This window comes from Oryzias melastigma, linkage group LG24, assembly GCF_002922805.2.
Source record: "Oryzias melastigma strain HK-1 linkage group LG24, ASM292280v2, whole genome shotgun sequence".
NCBI classification, from domain to species: Eukaryota; Metazoa; Chordata; class Actinopteri; order Beloniformes; family Adrianichthyidae; genus Oryzias; species Oryzias melastigma.
In genome coordinates, this window is record NC_050535.1 from 7074534 (window position 1) to 7091092 (window position 16559).

At 35.5% G+C, this 16559-nt stretch overlaps 1 protein-coding gene across 3 annotated transcripts in view; it reads right to left on the reverse strand.

The window, feature by feature from the left end:
- LOC112158534 (protein eva-1 homolog A) overlaps positions 1 to 16559 on the reverse strand; it is an 84041-nt gene that overhangs the window by 57359 nt on the left and 10123 nt on the right. The window contains exon 1 of one of the 3 annotated variants that reach the window (XM_024291976.2): positions 10459 to 10675. The exons of 1 other annotated variant lie outside the window; for it this stretch is intronic. In XM_024291976.2, the coding sequence (XP_024147744.1) occupies positions 10459 to 10528 (70 nt within the window). In that variant the 5' untranslated portion in view covers positions 10529 to 10675. Of the gene's footprint in view, positions 1 to 10448; positions 10676 to 16559 lie in introns of those variants that run through there. One more of the 3 variants, XM_036210488.1, reaches the window with a different exon arrangement.

The following is a 16559-nucleotide window of genomic DNA, read 5'->3' on the forward strand; positions in this document are numbered from 1 at the left end:
CCAAACTCTGTCTTAATTTGGTATTCATAAACATTATAGTTTTTTAAATTTTGAAAAAAATATCCCCCATAGGAAATGAATAGAAAGTCTAAAAAATTTTAAAATGTTAAGTAGAATAACTGTAAATATATTCATGGCTATGTTTAAATCTTTTAGTAATTTAAAAAAAAATTGAGTTTACCTAATGTTTTAGCAACATGTTAAAGTTTTTGGCTAATTTGTTATACTGGATTTTTAAGGCTGATTTATAGTGAGGCTTCTATTTTAGCAACATGCTAATGTTTTTGGCTATTTTTTTTCTACTCAGGTTTTTCAGGCCTATTTAGAGTTTAGTTTATATTTTAGCAACAGGCTAACATTTGTGGCTAATTTAGTTTACTGAAGAATCTCACACTATTTTGGAGTCTAGCTAGTATTTTAGCAACAAGCTAACTTTTTTGGCTAATTTGGGATTTACTGAGGTTTTTTTAAGGTAATTTGGAGTTTATATCATATTTTAGCATCATGCTAACGTTTTTAGCTAATTTGTTATCTGAGGTTTTTATTGGCTAATTTACAGTTTAGTTTATATTTTAGCAACAAGCTAATGTTTTTGGCTAATTTAGTTTACTAAGGTATTTTAGACTCTTTTTGGGTCAAGCTAATATTTAAGCAATGAGCTAACTTTTTTGGCTAATTTGTTATCTACTGAGGTTTTTTATGCCAATGTGGAGTTCAGATAATAATGTATCAACATGCTAATGTTTTTGGCTTATTTGTTATCTACTGAGGTTTTTATAGGCTAATTTAAAGCTAAGCTTCTATGTAGCAACATGCTAATGTTTTTGACTTATTTAGCTTACTGAAGAATTTTTGGAATCTAGCTAGTATTTTAGCAGCACGCTAACTTTTTTGGCTAATATGGGATTTACTGAGGTTTTTATATGGTAATTTGGAGTTTAGCTAATATTTTAGCATCATGCTAACGTTTTTAGCTAATTGGTTATCTGCTGAGGTTTTTATTAGCTAATTTAGAGTTTAGCTTCTATTTTACCAACATGCTAACGTTTTTGACTAATTTAGTTTACTGAAGAATTTTACTTTACTTTGGAATCTAGCTAGTATTTTAGCAGCAAGCTAACTTTCTTTTTTGGCTAATTTGGGATTTACTGAGGTTTTTATATGGTAATTTTGGAGTTTAGCTAATATTTTAGCATCATGCTAACGTTTTTAGCTAATTTGTTATCTACTGAGGTTTTTATTAGCTAATTTAGAGTTTAGCTTCTATTTTAGCAACATGCTAACGTTTTTAGCTAATTTAGTTTACTGAGGAATTTTAGGCTATTTTGGAGTTTAGCTAGTAGCCTATATAAGCAACAAGCTAACTTTTTTTTTTAGCAAATGTTACATTTTCTAAGGTTTTTATGCTAATTTGGAGTTTAGCTAATATATAAGTAACACACTAAATATTTTTGCAAAGTTGGCATATATTATGTATTTTTTAGCAATTTCACATTTAGCATTTTCAGAAATTTTGTTCAACTTCAGTGCTCTTTCATAGTTCTTTAACAAAATTTCTAGTCTTTTAGCAAAATTTTACATTTTACAAATAGCTTTTGCATTTTCAGCAAATCCCTTCAGCAATTAAAGAATAATGCGTCTCCATTTTCAGCAAAAAGCATTCACATTAACATTATCACAGGTAATGCAACTTTTCTGGTTGACTTTGTGTTTGATCCAAATTCCCTAAAGGGATTCCTAAATACTTTTGCTGTAATTGTCTAGAAAATTAAACATTACATCATTGATATAACCGAGATTATTTAATCACGTGGCGTTCATTGATTCTCCCGTCCACAGTAATGCTCCAACAACACACCCCGTCTGCTTTGCCTGCCAAATTCCAAACGAGGGAACTTGGTATTTCCCATGGCAGCAGGACCACACACACACACACAATAACCAATCAACAAAAACAACATGGTTGGAACAAGTACGCTTGGCTCTCGAAGACAGGGTGTGTTGTCATGGTGTAACACTATCACACTCTCCACGGAGGGTTCCTGGCAAAGCCCCGGTGCCATGAAACAGCCTTCTCTTGTGTGGATAAAGCCCTGGGTGAATTCATGCTTTGGATTTCGGCTTCATGCAAGCCGAAAGGTTTGGACAGGACTGACACAGACAGGGCTCAAGACAGATGAGATAATTTGCCAGTTGGGCGTCTCCGAAGAGAACAGTCCTTGTGCAACAGTTTGAGCACTTCTACACTCCTTGCTCCACCCAACAAAAAATGGGACTGCGAGGAAAAGGCAAACAGATTATCTCACACCAACCCTCAGGTGCTTTCTAAAGAATCTGTCTTCCCCATTCCACCCTCCTCCTTCCACCTCTTTCTTCTTCTAGTTCATCACTATTGTTGCCTTCGTGCTACCTGTTGACTGAGGCCTCCGTCCTTCAAGACCGTCAACTCATACCGAGGTAAAGCACCTGTGTAGACCTCCCAGCCAATGAAAGGTCCACCCTTCAAAGAGTAAAGGTTGAACAATGCCATAAGAACACCCAGGCATCTCTCTTGTTGAACTAGAGAGCTTTTTTATGTCCTTTCTTGATCTGTTAAGAAGGAAACAAAAGCCCAGAACTATTTTGTCTGCTGGTTTGTCTGTTCTTTTTGTTTAAAAGACAGTCGGAAGCTCTTCTTGTACAAACAGATCCCTTTTTTCAACTACAGATTAGGGCTGCCACAAATAGTCGACTAATCGACTATTAAAATAGTAAATGACTAATTTAATAGTTGATTAGTCGTTACTTTATATTATATGGAGTTAGAATGTAGTGAAGTTGAAAGTTATCAAGGCATTATGTTAGCTTTTAAGCTGTTTAGCTATTATTTCAGCTACGTGCTAGCTATTTTGACTAATTAATGATTTTTTCTGTTTCTTAGGCTATTTTGAAATTTAGCTAATATTTCACCTATATGCCAGCGGTTTTAGCTAACTTGAGCTTTTTTGTTGTTTTTTTTATGCTTTTTTTTAACTTAGCTAATAGTTCAGCTACCTGCTAGCTGTTTTGGCTAACTTAAGCTTTTTTGGTTTGTTTTTTAAGCTATTTTGGAGTTTAGCTAATAATTCAGCTACATGCTAGCTGTTTTAGCTAACTTGAGCTTTTTTGCTTGTTGTTTTTTTATGCTTTTTTTTAATTTAACTAATAATTCAGCTACATGCTAGTTGTTTAAGCTAACTTTAGCTTTTTTGGTTTTATTTTAGGCTATTTTTTAGTTTAGCTAATACTTTAGCTACATGCTAGCTGTTTTGGCATATTTGGATTTTTTCTGTTATTTAGGCTATTTTGGAGTTTAGCTAATATTTCAGTCACATGCTAGGTGTTTTGGCTAATGAGCTTTTGCGGTTGGTGGATTTTTAGGCTATTTTTTAATTTAGCTAACATTTCAGCTGCATGCTAGCAGTTTTGGCTAATTAGGCTTTTTTTGTTTTTTAGACCATTTTGCAGTTTAGCTAATATTTTATGTCACATGTTAGCTGTTTTTTGGCTAACTTAAGCTTTTTTCTTTGTTTTTTAGGCTACTTTTTATTTCAGCTGACATTTCAGCTACATGCTAGGTGTTTTGGCTAAATTAGCCTTTTTTGTTTATTTAGGCTATTTTGTAGTTTAGCTAATATTTTCAGTCACATGCTAGCTTTTTTTGGCTAATTTAAGCTTTTTTTTAGATTTTAGACTGTTTAGGAATTTAGCTAATATTTCAGCTACATGCTAGTGGTTTTAGCCAACTTTGGCTTTTTTGGTTTTATTTTAGGCTATTTTAGAGTTTAGCTAATATTTCAGCTACATGCTAGGTGTTTTGGCTAATTTAGCCTTTTTTGTTTATTTAGGCTATTTTGTAGTTTAGCTAATATTTTCAGTCACATGTTAGCTGTTTTGGCTAACTTAAGCTTTTTTGTTTGTTTTTAGGCTATTTTGTATTTCAGCTAATATTTCAGCTACATGTTAGCTGTTTTGGCTAACTTTTTTAGGCTAATTTAGCATTTAACTAATATTTTAGCTGGCTATCAGCTTCAGTGTTTTTAGCAACCAATTTCAGCATCTTCAGCTATCGTCACTAGCATCTTCAGCTACCAAATTCAGCTCACAGCATTCACAATAGCATTATCACAGATAACGCTATATATCTAGTTTTTAGTTAGTTTCAAGCTAATGATGGTTAAGATGTGTGTTTTACATCCACTTTGCTCATGACCTGATTAATCGACTCGTGAAAAAAAATAATCGGTAATCAGTCGACTATTAAAATAATCGTTTGTGGCACCATTACTACAGAAGCAATCTGTTGAAAGACAGACAACTCCAGCTGTCTGTTGTATTTGTAGTTGTTAGGAATTAGTCACATGATTTAACCTAACCTGCCTGCTTTTCCCAAAAGCTAAAAATGAGTTGCCCCGGTGATTGTTAGCCCCTCATTTGCGGTCATGCGATGACCTTAAAGTCTCACCCAGTCGGGGTCGGGAACGATGGGGATTAGTGACGAGCCGCAGTGTTGTGTCAACATGCTTTAGTAAAAGACCATGTGAGAAGGTCTCCCTGCCTTTGAATGCAAGTCCACAGCTCATGCTTTAAAAAATATTGTTTCACCTGCTAATTCCGTTATTTGTCTACAAGGAAGAAGAATTCATCTTCTGTCTATGGTAAGTTGTCAAGTTACTGTAATGTCAAGGCCAAGAAAAAAAAAAAAGGTTGGACGCTATATGTGTTATTCAGGCTCAGGGGTTTCCCTTTCTTTTGAAAAATGCTCTCTTTTCTCATTGGTCAATCCTTTAGCATGAAGAATGTGCTGCAGGATTAGGAATAACTGACATGTTATTACAATGTTGGCTAAGTGGAGCCTCTAATTCAGCTCATTTACTCACGTTTATGTGCCTATATACACATACAGTGTAAAAATATTTAAAATATATTCTAAGATTATAGATGGAAATTATGCCACATAAGTATTTGTTTAGAAACTGCAATAGAATTAAAGTATGTCAGCAACAACCCTTGAAAAAGTATTCAACAAGGATAAATAAATCTCTTTGGAGTACTGAAAACCCAGAGGGGTTATTACTTTTCATCTTGGCACATTAAGTATTTAGGGTTTTACAGCGTCATAACTTTATTGGTATTATTTTAAGCAAATTATAGCCATGAAGCCAACAAAGCTTCAAAGAGGCAGAACTGTGGGGTTGCTGCAAGAGAAGGAATTCCCTTTTAGTGGTAATTTCTGGGAAGAGTTGAGGTTTACCATCAAAGACGCAGCGCAGAATGGCAAAATGATGGAGAAAGAAAACATGGAAAGACTTAATAGTATGTTAATAACTTGCTAAATAAAGATTTAAAAAGACAATATTAGATCAAGATAAACTAAATTCTTTTTACAGCTATAATATGTGAAGCAAATGCAGCTACTTCAAAAGTAGGAATGCCAAGAAATGCTATGACTATAAAACATTAAAGGTATTTAAAGTTACTAAAAGTGCCTACGATGCCACACAGGAGTACCATTGAAAATGCTGTTGATTTAAAGAATAAGTCTTCCCAAATACAGTCGTCATTATTAAGCCATTCAGCTTCTGGGCCAAAAATGCATTCTTAAAATTCATCAGATTCTTCTGCTTCCAATACATCAGACTTTCTTTATGAGCGTGTCTTGGATTAGCCTACTTTTAGTTAAGCGCTCGAAAGGGGAGGGATGGAGATACACTAAAGAGGTTTAATTTGAAATGAGTCTTACCAAAATACTGTAAGGGGAGGCTTTATTCTCAGATCCACAGCGTAAAAAATGTGCGATTTTGAACAGAAATTTGGGTATAAAGTCCAGAAACTTTCTATTTTTGAACTGAACTGGGAAACTATTTCAAACAGAGTCTCTGTTAAATAAGAAAACACACTTTATGGTAGAGATGTGAGTAAAATCTCCTCAAAGTAAACTGATTGTTTTTATGTTTTTCAAGTTCATTTATGGCACATGTGTCATAAATGATCATTTTATTTGATTGTTATCAATGGCCCGATGTTATGTTGTGCTTCTTTTTAACTAGTATCATTTTTATAAAATATATATTTTTGGAGAGTAAAATATTGAAAGTTATTTAAGGTTTAAATTGATTTATTTTGTAAATAATATTCCAGTCTTTTTATTTTCCATTATTATGTTAAAAAGTTACAGTTCTAAAGTTTTGAAAAGGTATTCTGCTAGATTTTTTGAATATTTTGGCATTTACTGAGATTATTTTGGGCTGTTTTGGAATTTGGCTAATATTTCAGCCACATGCTAGCTGTTCTGGCTAGCTTAGGCTTTTTTTGAAAAAGTTTTTTAGGCTGTTTTGGAGTTAGGCTAATATTTACATGCTAGCTGTTTTGGCTAATTTAGTTTTTTTCAGTCTTTTTAGCCTCTTTTAAAGTTTAGCTATTGGCTAACCAAAGTTTTTTTTAGAATAATTTGATATTTAGCCAATATTTTAGTTGGCTATCAACTTCACCGTTTTTAGCTATCAACTTCAGCGTTTTCAGCTATTAACTTCAGCGTTTTCAGCTATTAGCTTCAGCGTTTTTAGGTATCAACTTCAGAGTTTTTAGCTATTAGCTTCAGCGTTTTCAGCTATCATCTTCAGCTTTTTTTAGCTATTAGCTTTACCGTTTTTAGCTATTAACTTCAGCGTTTTTAGCTATCAACTTCAGCATTTTCAGCTATTAGCTTCAGCGCTTTTCGCTATCAACTTCAGTATTTTCAGCTATTAGCTTCAGCGCTTTTAGCTATCAACTTCAGCGTTTTCAGCTATCAACTTCAGCGTTTTCAGCTATTAGCTTCAGCGTTTTTAGCTATCAACTTCAGCGTTTTTAGCTATTAACTTCAGCTTTTTTTTAGCTATTAGCTTTAGCATTTTTAGCTATCAACTTCAGCGTTTTCAGCTATCAACTTCAGCGTTTTCAGCTATTAGCTTCAGCGTTTTTAGCCATCAACTTCAGCGTTTTTAGCTATTAACTTCAGCTTTTTTTTAGCTATTAGCTTTAGCGTTTTTAGCTATTAACTTCAGCGTTTTTAGCTATCAACTTCAGCGTTTTCAGCTATTAGCTTCAGCGTTTTCAGCTATCAACTTCACCGTTCTTAGCTTTCAACTTCAGCGTTTTCTGCTATTAACTTTAGTGTTTTCAGCTATTAGCTTTAGCGTTTCTAGCTATTAACTTCAGTGTTTTTAGCTATCAACTTCAGCATTTTCAGCTAATACCTTCAGCGCTTTTCGCTATCAACTTCAGCATTTTCAGCTATTAATTTCAGCGTTTTCAGCTATTAGCTTCAGGGTTTTTTGCTATCAACTTCAGCATTTTTAGCTATTAGCTTCAGCGTTTTCAGCTATCAACTTCAGCTTTTTTTTAGCTATTAGCTTTAGCGTTTTTAGCTATCAACTTCACAGTTTTTAGCTATTAGGTTCAGCTTTTCAGCTATCAATTTCAGCATCTTCAGCGGCCAAATTCAGCTCACAGCATTCTCACCAGCATCATCACAGGTAATAATATATATCTAGTTCATAATTATGTTAAAAAGTTAGGGTTTTAAAGTTTAAAATATTTAGTTTTAGAGTGTTCAATAGATGTTTTATGTGTCCGTCCTGCGATCTAAGTTGTGTTTTGGATTTTTTTCCTCTTGTCCGATTGAGTTTGACACCCCTAATTTTTGGAATATAAACAGGGTAGAAATAAGAATTAAGCTTTTTCCAGCCCCAGTTTTATCCACAGATACCATCCTAGAACATTGTAACTATTTCCTGCTTTATTAGGACCACTTTTTTGCACTCTATTCTAATATGAACCAGTTTTCTTTGTGGAAGACATTTGACATGAAGAAATAAATTTATTTCTTAAGTCTAATTAAGTAAGGTTTAAAGCGGGGGTGTTTTTGGGATTAGGGCATCAACTGGTCATGAGGGAGAGCAAATTGAGGCAAATATGGTGCAAAAAGCAACGTGTCATCAAGTGAAATTGTACTTTTTGCATCTTTAAAAAAAAAAAAAAACAGTCAAGTTAGGTTAGGATGCTTTTATTTTTACCTTATTTAGCCTGTTGTCAGGCATTCTCATGTTTAGATTTGGTTCATTGGTGAACTGAAATTTTGTGGTTTGGAGGGGTAAAGAAGTGAGTTCTCACACGTTCAGCCCCCTTTAACAACGATGCAGGCGTGCCTCACCTGGTTTCATCAACACGCCGCGATCACCGAACCCCAAATAAACGACTACGATGCCAACTCAACCCCCATAACTACCCTCAACTGACTGCAAACCAGCCGGAGCCGAGCAGCTGAAGTCATGAAACCCAAACTCACGTCCTTTCCTCCTCACCGTGCAGACACACAAATAAATCAACAGGGCTACGAAGAAGAGCTTCAACTTCAACCTGTTGGTCATGAATAATAAACCCAAACTCACCTCTTATTCCTGATTACTGCTCATTTATTAAATCAAGAGCAGCAGTGCGCCGGACTTCAGAAAGACTAAGTACTCAAGACAACAATATCAAAACAATTCAGCAGCTTGAGTGTTAAAGACCCACTCCAATGAAAATTGTGTTTTTAATATGTTCTTGGAGGACATGTGTAGGAAAGTTAGCATTTTTATGTGTCTTGCAGAAAGACTTGATCTCTTTTGAGAGCAGATGTTCCCATTAGCAGAGAAATTTCACTCCGATGGAATAGAAGTTGAAAGCATTTAGCTAATAAGTTTGCACTCTGTTGGCGCTAATGTTAGCTTAGCTTAGCTTAGATGATGATCCCTCTTCGGCGTTAGCTTACTCAGTCACAACGTGCTTCCTATTCAACAAAGTCATAATTGACTAAACGTAGCAGACATGTATAAAGAAAGTTAAGCTCTTGTATCCCTCTGGAATTTTTTTATTTCAATTGTAGTAAATAACCAGAAGGTGACAAAAACTTGTTTATAAAAGAGCGAATTTGTGGCGTAGAAAAAATGTTTTTTGAGGAAAGTAGTTGCTAAAGAGGTTGAAACTTTTTGCTGAAAATGGTGACACAATTTACTTTAATTGCTGAAGGGATTTGCTAAAATGCAAAAGCTTTGTGTAAAATGTTACATTTGCTAAAAGACTGGGAATTTCATTAAAGAACTATAAAAGAGCGCTTAAGTTTACCTAAATTTCTGAAAAAAATTGTAGTAAAATTGCTGAAAAATCCCTAATACATGGCAAGTATGCAAAAATATTGAGTGTGTTGGTTAAATATGAGCTAAACTCCAAATTAGCCCAAAAATCCCAGTTGATGCAAAATTAGCCAAAAAAGCTATCACTTTGCTTAAATACTAGCTAAACTCCAAAATAGTCTAATATTGCTCAGTAAACTAAATAATAAAAATATAGCCTGTTAATAAAAAAGAAGCTAAATTCTAAATTAGCCTATCAAAACCTCAGTAGATAACAATTTAGCCAAAAACGTTAGCATGTTGCTAAAATATAAGCTAAAATCCAAATTAACATGAAAACCTTAGTAAACAAAATTAATCCAAAATGTTTGGCTATTGCTAAAATAGAAGCTAACCCTACATTAGCCTATAAAAACCTCAGTAAACCTCAGCAGATAACAAGTTAGCAAAAAACGTTAGCATGTTGCTAAAATATTAGCTAAACTCCAAATTAACCTGAAAATCTCATTAAACAAAATTAATCCAAAATGTTTGGCTATTGCTAAAACAGAAGCTAAACTCTAAATGAGCCAAATGAAAACTGTAGTAAACCTCAGTAGGTAACAAATTAGCAAAAAAAACGTTAGCATGTTGCTAAAATAGAAGCCAAACTCCAAATTAGCATAAAAACCCCTCAGTAGATAACAAGTTAGCAAAAAACGTTAGCATGTTGCTAAAATATTAGTTAAACTCCAAATTATGGTAAAAAAAATTGGTAGACTAAATTAATCAAAAATGTTTGGCTATTGCTAAAATAGAAGCTAAACTAACATTAGCATATAAAAACCTCAGTAAACCTCAGCAGATAACAAATTAGCAAAAAACGTTAGTATGTTGCTAAAATATTAGCTAAACTTTATTTTAAAAAAATACTATAAAAAAATGATCCAAAGCCCATAAAAATATTTAATTTCCCATGGGGCATGCTTTGCTCAATATTTTAAAAACTATTACGTTTATAAATACCAAAAGAACAAGCAGAAATATCCTGATCAAGCTTAATATTTTGATCGCTGAAATTGCTTAAATTTTGATAGTTTCCATGTGCCAAAAAATTTACAGAAAGGAGCAGGAGAATCCCATACTAAGTAATCAAATAAGGAAATAAAAAGTAAAAAGAAGAACTAAAGGTAAATTATAAGAGGTTGAAAATTGGACTTAATTTAGAAGCACAAACAGACATTAAAGAAAACCCCAGACCAGACTTAATACTTCCGATTATTGACATTAACTGACCCCTACAGACCTTCAGAGGATGTCCACCCGTGGATCTCTTGTCTAAACTTTGTCCTCAGGGGCCGATGGGTATAAAACATCTGCCACCATCACTGTGTGCTCACACTTTGACAGTGCCAGCCCCCCAGGGAGTCCCCGTAGCCACACCGAGCCCTCCCACGACCTCTGTTAGCACGTCCCCATCCTGGTGACCCTTCAGGGCCAAAGGTCACATGGCAACAGGACACTTTACTCCCCGTTTGTGAGCATCTGTGTTGTGTTTCTTATCACCGGTGGGATGGGTTGAAGGGTGAAAGAGCGCGGGGGGCACAAAGGTTCCGGGAACACCCTTGATGATGATGATGATGATGATGATGATGATGATGATGTCTGCGTTCGGGTCCAGACACCCGCGGACGCAGAGCGGAGGAAGAGGACACATCTGTCATTTTAATGGTCACTTTTTATGGGCTGTGAGAGCTGGGTGGCAGACAGAGCGTCCATCGCTAACCACACAGATGCTCCACTGATGCAATCTTCATCACAGGAAGTATGCTGACATTCATAAATGCGCCTGCTCCCGGAATATTCCCTAAACAACCAAAAACTTTTAAGAAATTTTTAAGATTTTTGTCAACTTTCTTTAATTGATTTACTACTAAATTAAGTTGTAACTTATAAAAAGATTGGGTAACATCGACATGATTAGCACTCTGCCCCCAAATCAGCCTCCATTTAGTGAGGTTCAGGCATGTGTAGTGAAAAGAGCAGATATCGAGGGAGGGGGGTGAAAGAAAGCATGGGAGTGGGTGGGCATGGAGGAGGCTGAGCTTTGGGAGGAATTAACAAGCTTATCTCGGGGGCTTGTTCTGTGAAAACAGGCAATAGAACGACCCCTGAAGATCTGGGGGGGGGACAAAAAAATGGTCCACAGCATGTCAAAGGGGATTTACGAGGGAGATCTCTTTCCATTTTCAACAAAACGCCAACAGAACTGCAGGAATTATGAGATAAAATGTGAACGCTTGGACTGAAACAGGAATAAATGTGTTTTGGAACGTTTGTTTTAATAAAAACGAACTCCGTCGGAGGAGATTCTGGACTCTATGGAGCTAAATTGGGGCCAACATTATTTAAGACCAAAATAAAACAAATTAAAAAAATATTTGTGTTTGTCCAAAAAATTTTTAAATGTCCAAAACTTTTTGCTGTTCTAAAATTAGTTATTTCAGCTTCAAATCTTCCATATATTTAGGTTTCAAAACTTAAAATTTAAAATTTTTTTTGTTTCAAATCTTTTTTCACTTTCAACTCTTTTTTTCATTTTCAAATCTGAAAATTTCAGTTTCAAAACTTCAGAACTGTGTAAAGTACAAGAATCAAAAACGTCCTTATCGAAGGAAATTTCAGATTCAAAAAGGAAAGAAAGATGTGAAACTGAAAAAAAAGTTTTCAGATTGTAATTTTGAGACCAAAAAAACAGAACATTTAAGCAGAAATTATTTGCGTTCATTTTTTTTGGCAAAACAGCAGTATTTTTTCAATTTGTTTTATTTGGATTTCAAATAATTTTGGCCTCAATTTAGCTCCATAGAAGTCCTGTCACTCACGTAAAAATAAAGAAATTGAAAAACAAGAGTTTCCTTTTGGTTTACTGCATCTAAATCAATGTTTATATTCATATTTGAATGACAAATTTTGTGAAAAAGGAAGTCTGCGTGTAAACTGTAATGTTTTTATGTGCAGACATATAAAAAGGCTCTATTATAAGTAAAGAAGAATTTAAAACAGCTGACTAAAGAGCAGATTAGAGAAACAGAATAGCTAGTTTTTCAGGTTTTATCCCTCCTATGTCTGTAATTTTGACATTTTTTCCAGATGGAGATTTTTTTTTAAAGAATTCTAGAAATAGCCATAAAATACTCATTTTCTTTTTTTAAATTAAAATATTAAAATATTAGATTTTATGAAATTACATTTTTGTAACCCAAATTTTTAACTTGATGAAAGCAAAACATTTTAAATGCAACAAATTACCGTATTTTTAGGAGTATAAATCTCTAGAGCGAAAAAAGTCTAATCAAGAAGAAGAAAACGATATATAAGTCGCACTTTTGGGAGAAAATTCTGACGTTTCATAACAAATCCGCCAAGCCCAGCGTAACTAAAAAACATCAATAAATAAATACAAGAACGCTAATCGTTTGATCTGTAAAAGAAAAATATCAAAGTTTGTGGGGGAAAATGATCTGATTCTCTTCTATGTTTGTTTTGGACGACACTTCTTCTGCTGTCAGAAGCAAACGCTTATACTCAGATGTGGCGCCCTCTAGCGGTTGTTGGAGGAAACACCTGCTAAAGGAGTTTACTGCGAAAATAACAAATATATGAGCTTATGTAAAAAAAAAATAAAAAAAAAGCACACAAATACGTCACTCCTGGGTATAAGTCGCACCCATGGCTAATCTGTGAAAAAAACTGGAGAAAATACGGTACAGAACTTTTGTTAATTGATCCAATGTTCCACTTTTTAACTTCCTTGATTTTTACATTTGCTTAAAGAAAATATGGAGTGATCCAAACTGAGAAAAGGGGGGAAACCTGTGTCCGTCCCCCTTACCTGAACTGGTCAGAAGAGCCTGTAAGCAACAGATTAGCAGTGCTCTGGGGAGCAGGCTGGCGTAGCGTGCTGTAATGCAGACTGTCAGTCCAACACAGTTGGGGGGCAACACAATGCCTCCTTGTTCAGACTGGCCCTTCTGTGCCCCACCTCCCCACTACCTCTACATCTCCCGTGCTGTCTCCCTCTTTAGCCTCAAGGGGGGTTTAATCAAACCATAAAAAACTCCACAGAGTTCAAAATGTTTCTCTGATACCAAAGACTGTTTGAGGTATGGAAGGCGGGAAGGATCAAGGGGGTCGGGACAAATTTACAAAGGAAGCGAGATCAAGAGGGACCTGTCGACTACTAAACCAAACATAAATCAGCTCCAAGGAAACAGAGTAAGAGACAGAAAAATGGGAAGGAGGAGGGGCATCAAAGCATGGTTGACATTCTTCAAGTAGCACAAAAAGGTGTGTGCACCCGTTTTTGCAAGATATCATGGAGGCTCGGTTTAGTTTAACCCAGGGGTGTCGAACTCAATCGCACAAGGGGCCAAAATACAAAACATAACTTAGAACAGCATAAACAGGATAAACATTTATTGAACACTCTAAAACTACATTTTTAAAACTTTGAAACCCTAACTTTTTAACATAATTATGAAGCATTAACTGTGATAATGCTAATGTGAATGCTGTAAGCTGAATTTGGCCACTGAAGATGCTAGTGGTGATAGCTGAAAATGCCAAAACTGATAGCTAAAATCACTGAAGCTAATATAGACGTAGCCAAAATATTAGCTAAATGCCAAATTAGCCTAAAAAAACCCCCCAAAAACCAAACAAAAAAAAACTTAGGTTAGCCAAACAGCTAGCATGAAGCTGAGAAAATAGCTAAACTTTAAAACAGCCAAAAAACTGAAAAATAAAAGCCAAAATTAGCCAAAACAGCTAGCATGTAGCAGAAATATTAGCTAAACTCCAAGAAAAGCCTAAGAAATTTAAAAAGAAAAGCCTAAATTAGTCAAAACAGCTAGCATGTAGCAGAAATATTAGCTAAACTTCAAAACAGTCAAAAAAACGTAGTAAATGAAAAAAGTCCAAAAAGCTAACAGAATGCCAATTTTTAGAACAGCTAGCATGAAGCTGAAAAAATAACTAAATTTTAAAACAGCCTAAAAAAATTAAAAAGAAAAGCCTAAATTAGCCAAAACAGCTAGCATGTAGCGGAAATATTAGCTTAACTCCAAAACAGGCATAAAGCAGTAAATGAAAAAATAGTCAAAAAAGCTAGCAGAATGCCAATTTTTAGAACAGCTAGCAGGAAGCTGAAAAAATAGCTAAACTTTAAAACAGCCTGAAAATGTAATAAAAAGTCTAAATTAGCCAAAACAGCTAGCATGTAGCAGAAATATTAGCTAAACTCCAAAACAGCCAAAAAACTTAAAAATAAAATCCTAGATTAGCCAAAACAGCTAACACGTAGCACAAATATTTGCTAAATTTCAAAACAGCCTAAAAACTTCAAAAGAAAAGCCTAAATTAGTCAAAACAGCTAGCATGTAGCGGAAATATTAGCTGAACTCCAAACCTGCCTAAAAAATATCGTAGTAAATGCCAAAATAGTCTAAAAAGCTAACAGAAAGCCAATTTTTAAAACTTTAAAACTGTTACTTTTTAACATAATTTTGAAAAATAAAAAGGCAGGAATATTATTCCAGAATAAATCAACTTAAACCGTTAATAACTTTCAATATTTTACTCTCCATAGAAATAAATTTTGTCAAAATTATACAAGTTAGAAATAAGAGCAAGATAATATCGGGCCATTAATAACAATAAAATAAAATGATCTGGAGGGCCGGATCTGGCCCCCGGGCCTTGACTTGTGGTTTAACCTTACTGAATATATAGACCTGATACTTAAAATTTCATCCTGAATTTATCCTCCAAACTTTGTCAGCACGCTGCTTACTAAAAAAAATAAAAGCAAAAATTTGACAAATGAGACTGCGGTCTAAGTGAATCCCTCAATGTTTCCTAAACAGAAACAGTAGATGTGAAGTTTGGCAAAGCAGCAATACCAGCGTGCCACTCAAGAATCCTCTTTTCTTTTTCTGGCTTCTTCTCCTTCCCGTGCAAGAGAGGGCAAGTGCAAACACACACCTGCAATGTCTGTATATACATCTAAATAGTTTAATAAGATTTTCCCATCAGTTCTCCACAAAAACATCCATTAGCTCAGAGAAATATCTAACTCAACACTTCACGGCGTAATTTGAGCGTTGGAGAAAGTCTGTGCAAAATAATGATTATCACATTAAGGGCTAACTTGTTGAGTCGATTTCTGCACATAATAAGTCGTGATTCAGAATCTAGTAGGTCACAGTTGCTAGTTAGACTTTTTTCTCAGGTTTTACCCCAAAATTAACCACGAGGGAGACATCAAATTAAAGTGATCTTTCTCTCTTAAAATGCAAACGTCACCACATCAGTCAGAACTTTCATTACACTCGTGTTGGTGGAGTATAATGCTGACATGGCAAAAATTTATGTGGCATTTCTTTATTCTCCATCATTAACATCTATACCAACAGGAGTTAAATTTAAGTTTCTTATAAGACCCACATTTTCTAACCTGGGTTGTTCTTGAAAGCTAATTCAAGACATTAGAGATCCCCAAGTGAGTAGAGGCTGAGGCTGGGCTGTATGGGGTTAGATTTGTGCCAAAAATATGTCTTTGGTCCATTGTCTTTGTCTACTGAACAAGTTTATGGAACATTTGTTCATGTCTATGTACTACTAATCAATATCTTCTGGATGGCTTGTGAAACAACAGGAGCTAAGGACGCTAGCAACTGTTGCTAAGGACGTTTTCAATGACCAGATCCAACGACAATAACAAATGGAAAGTTTTAAGCATAAAGCTATAAAGCTATCGTCAAAGAAGCATGGACATCCCAGCCAGCAGGCCAAGTGGGCCCCACATGGTTCAAAAGTGGGCAGAGAATGTAGGCCCCAATTGGGTTTGTCCGCAGTTTCCGTGGTGGCCCCAGCTGTGTTTGCCCACATTGGCCTTGCTGCCTAGGGACTGGAGGCCTGGACAGCGACCCTGATAGCTCTGCTGACCCCTGGGCAGCAGCACTTGCTTGCTTTGCCGGACCCTGGGCAGCGGAACTCACTACGCTGTCCACTGGGCGACTGGCTAGCATAGCCACCTAAGCCAATGTGGGCAAACACAGCTGGGGCCACCACGGAAACTGTGGACAGACCCAATTGGGGCCCACATTCTCTTAAACTATATGGGGCCCACTAGACCTTGCTGGCTGGGATGAAGAAGATATTGTTTAGTAGACATTGTACTTTAATATTAAGGTGGGGGGCCGCAAAATATCGACTTGGGGGCCGCAAATTGGCCCGTTTGAGACCCTCGATCTAGTTCATCTTGGAAATATGAAGAGAAGGATCTGGCTGCAGACAAGATGGCACCTGGCATCATCGGTCATTATTATACAACTTGCCCTTCCT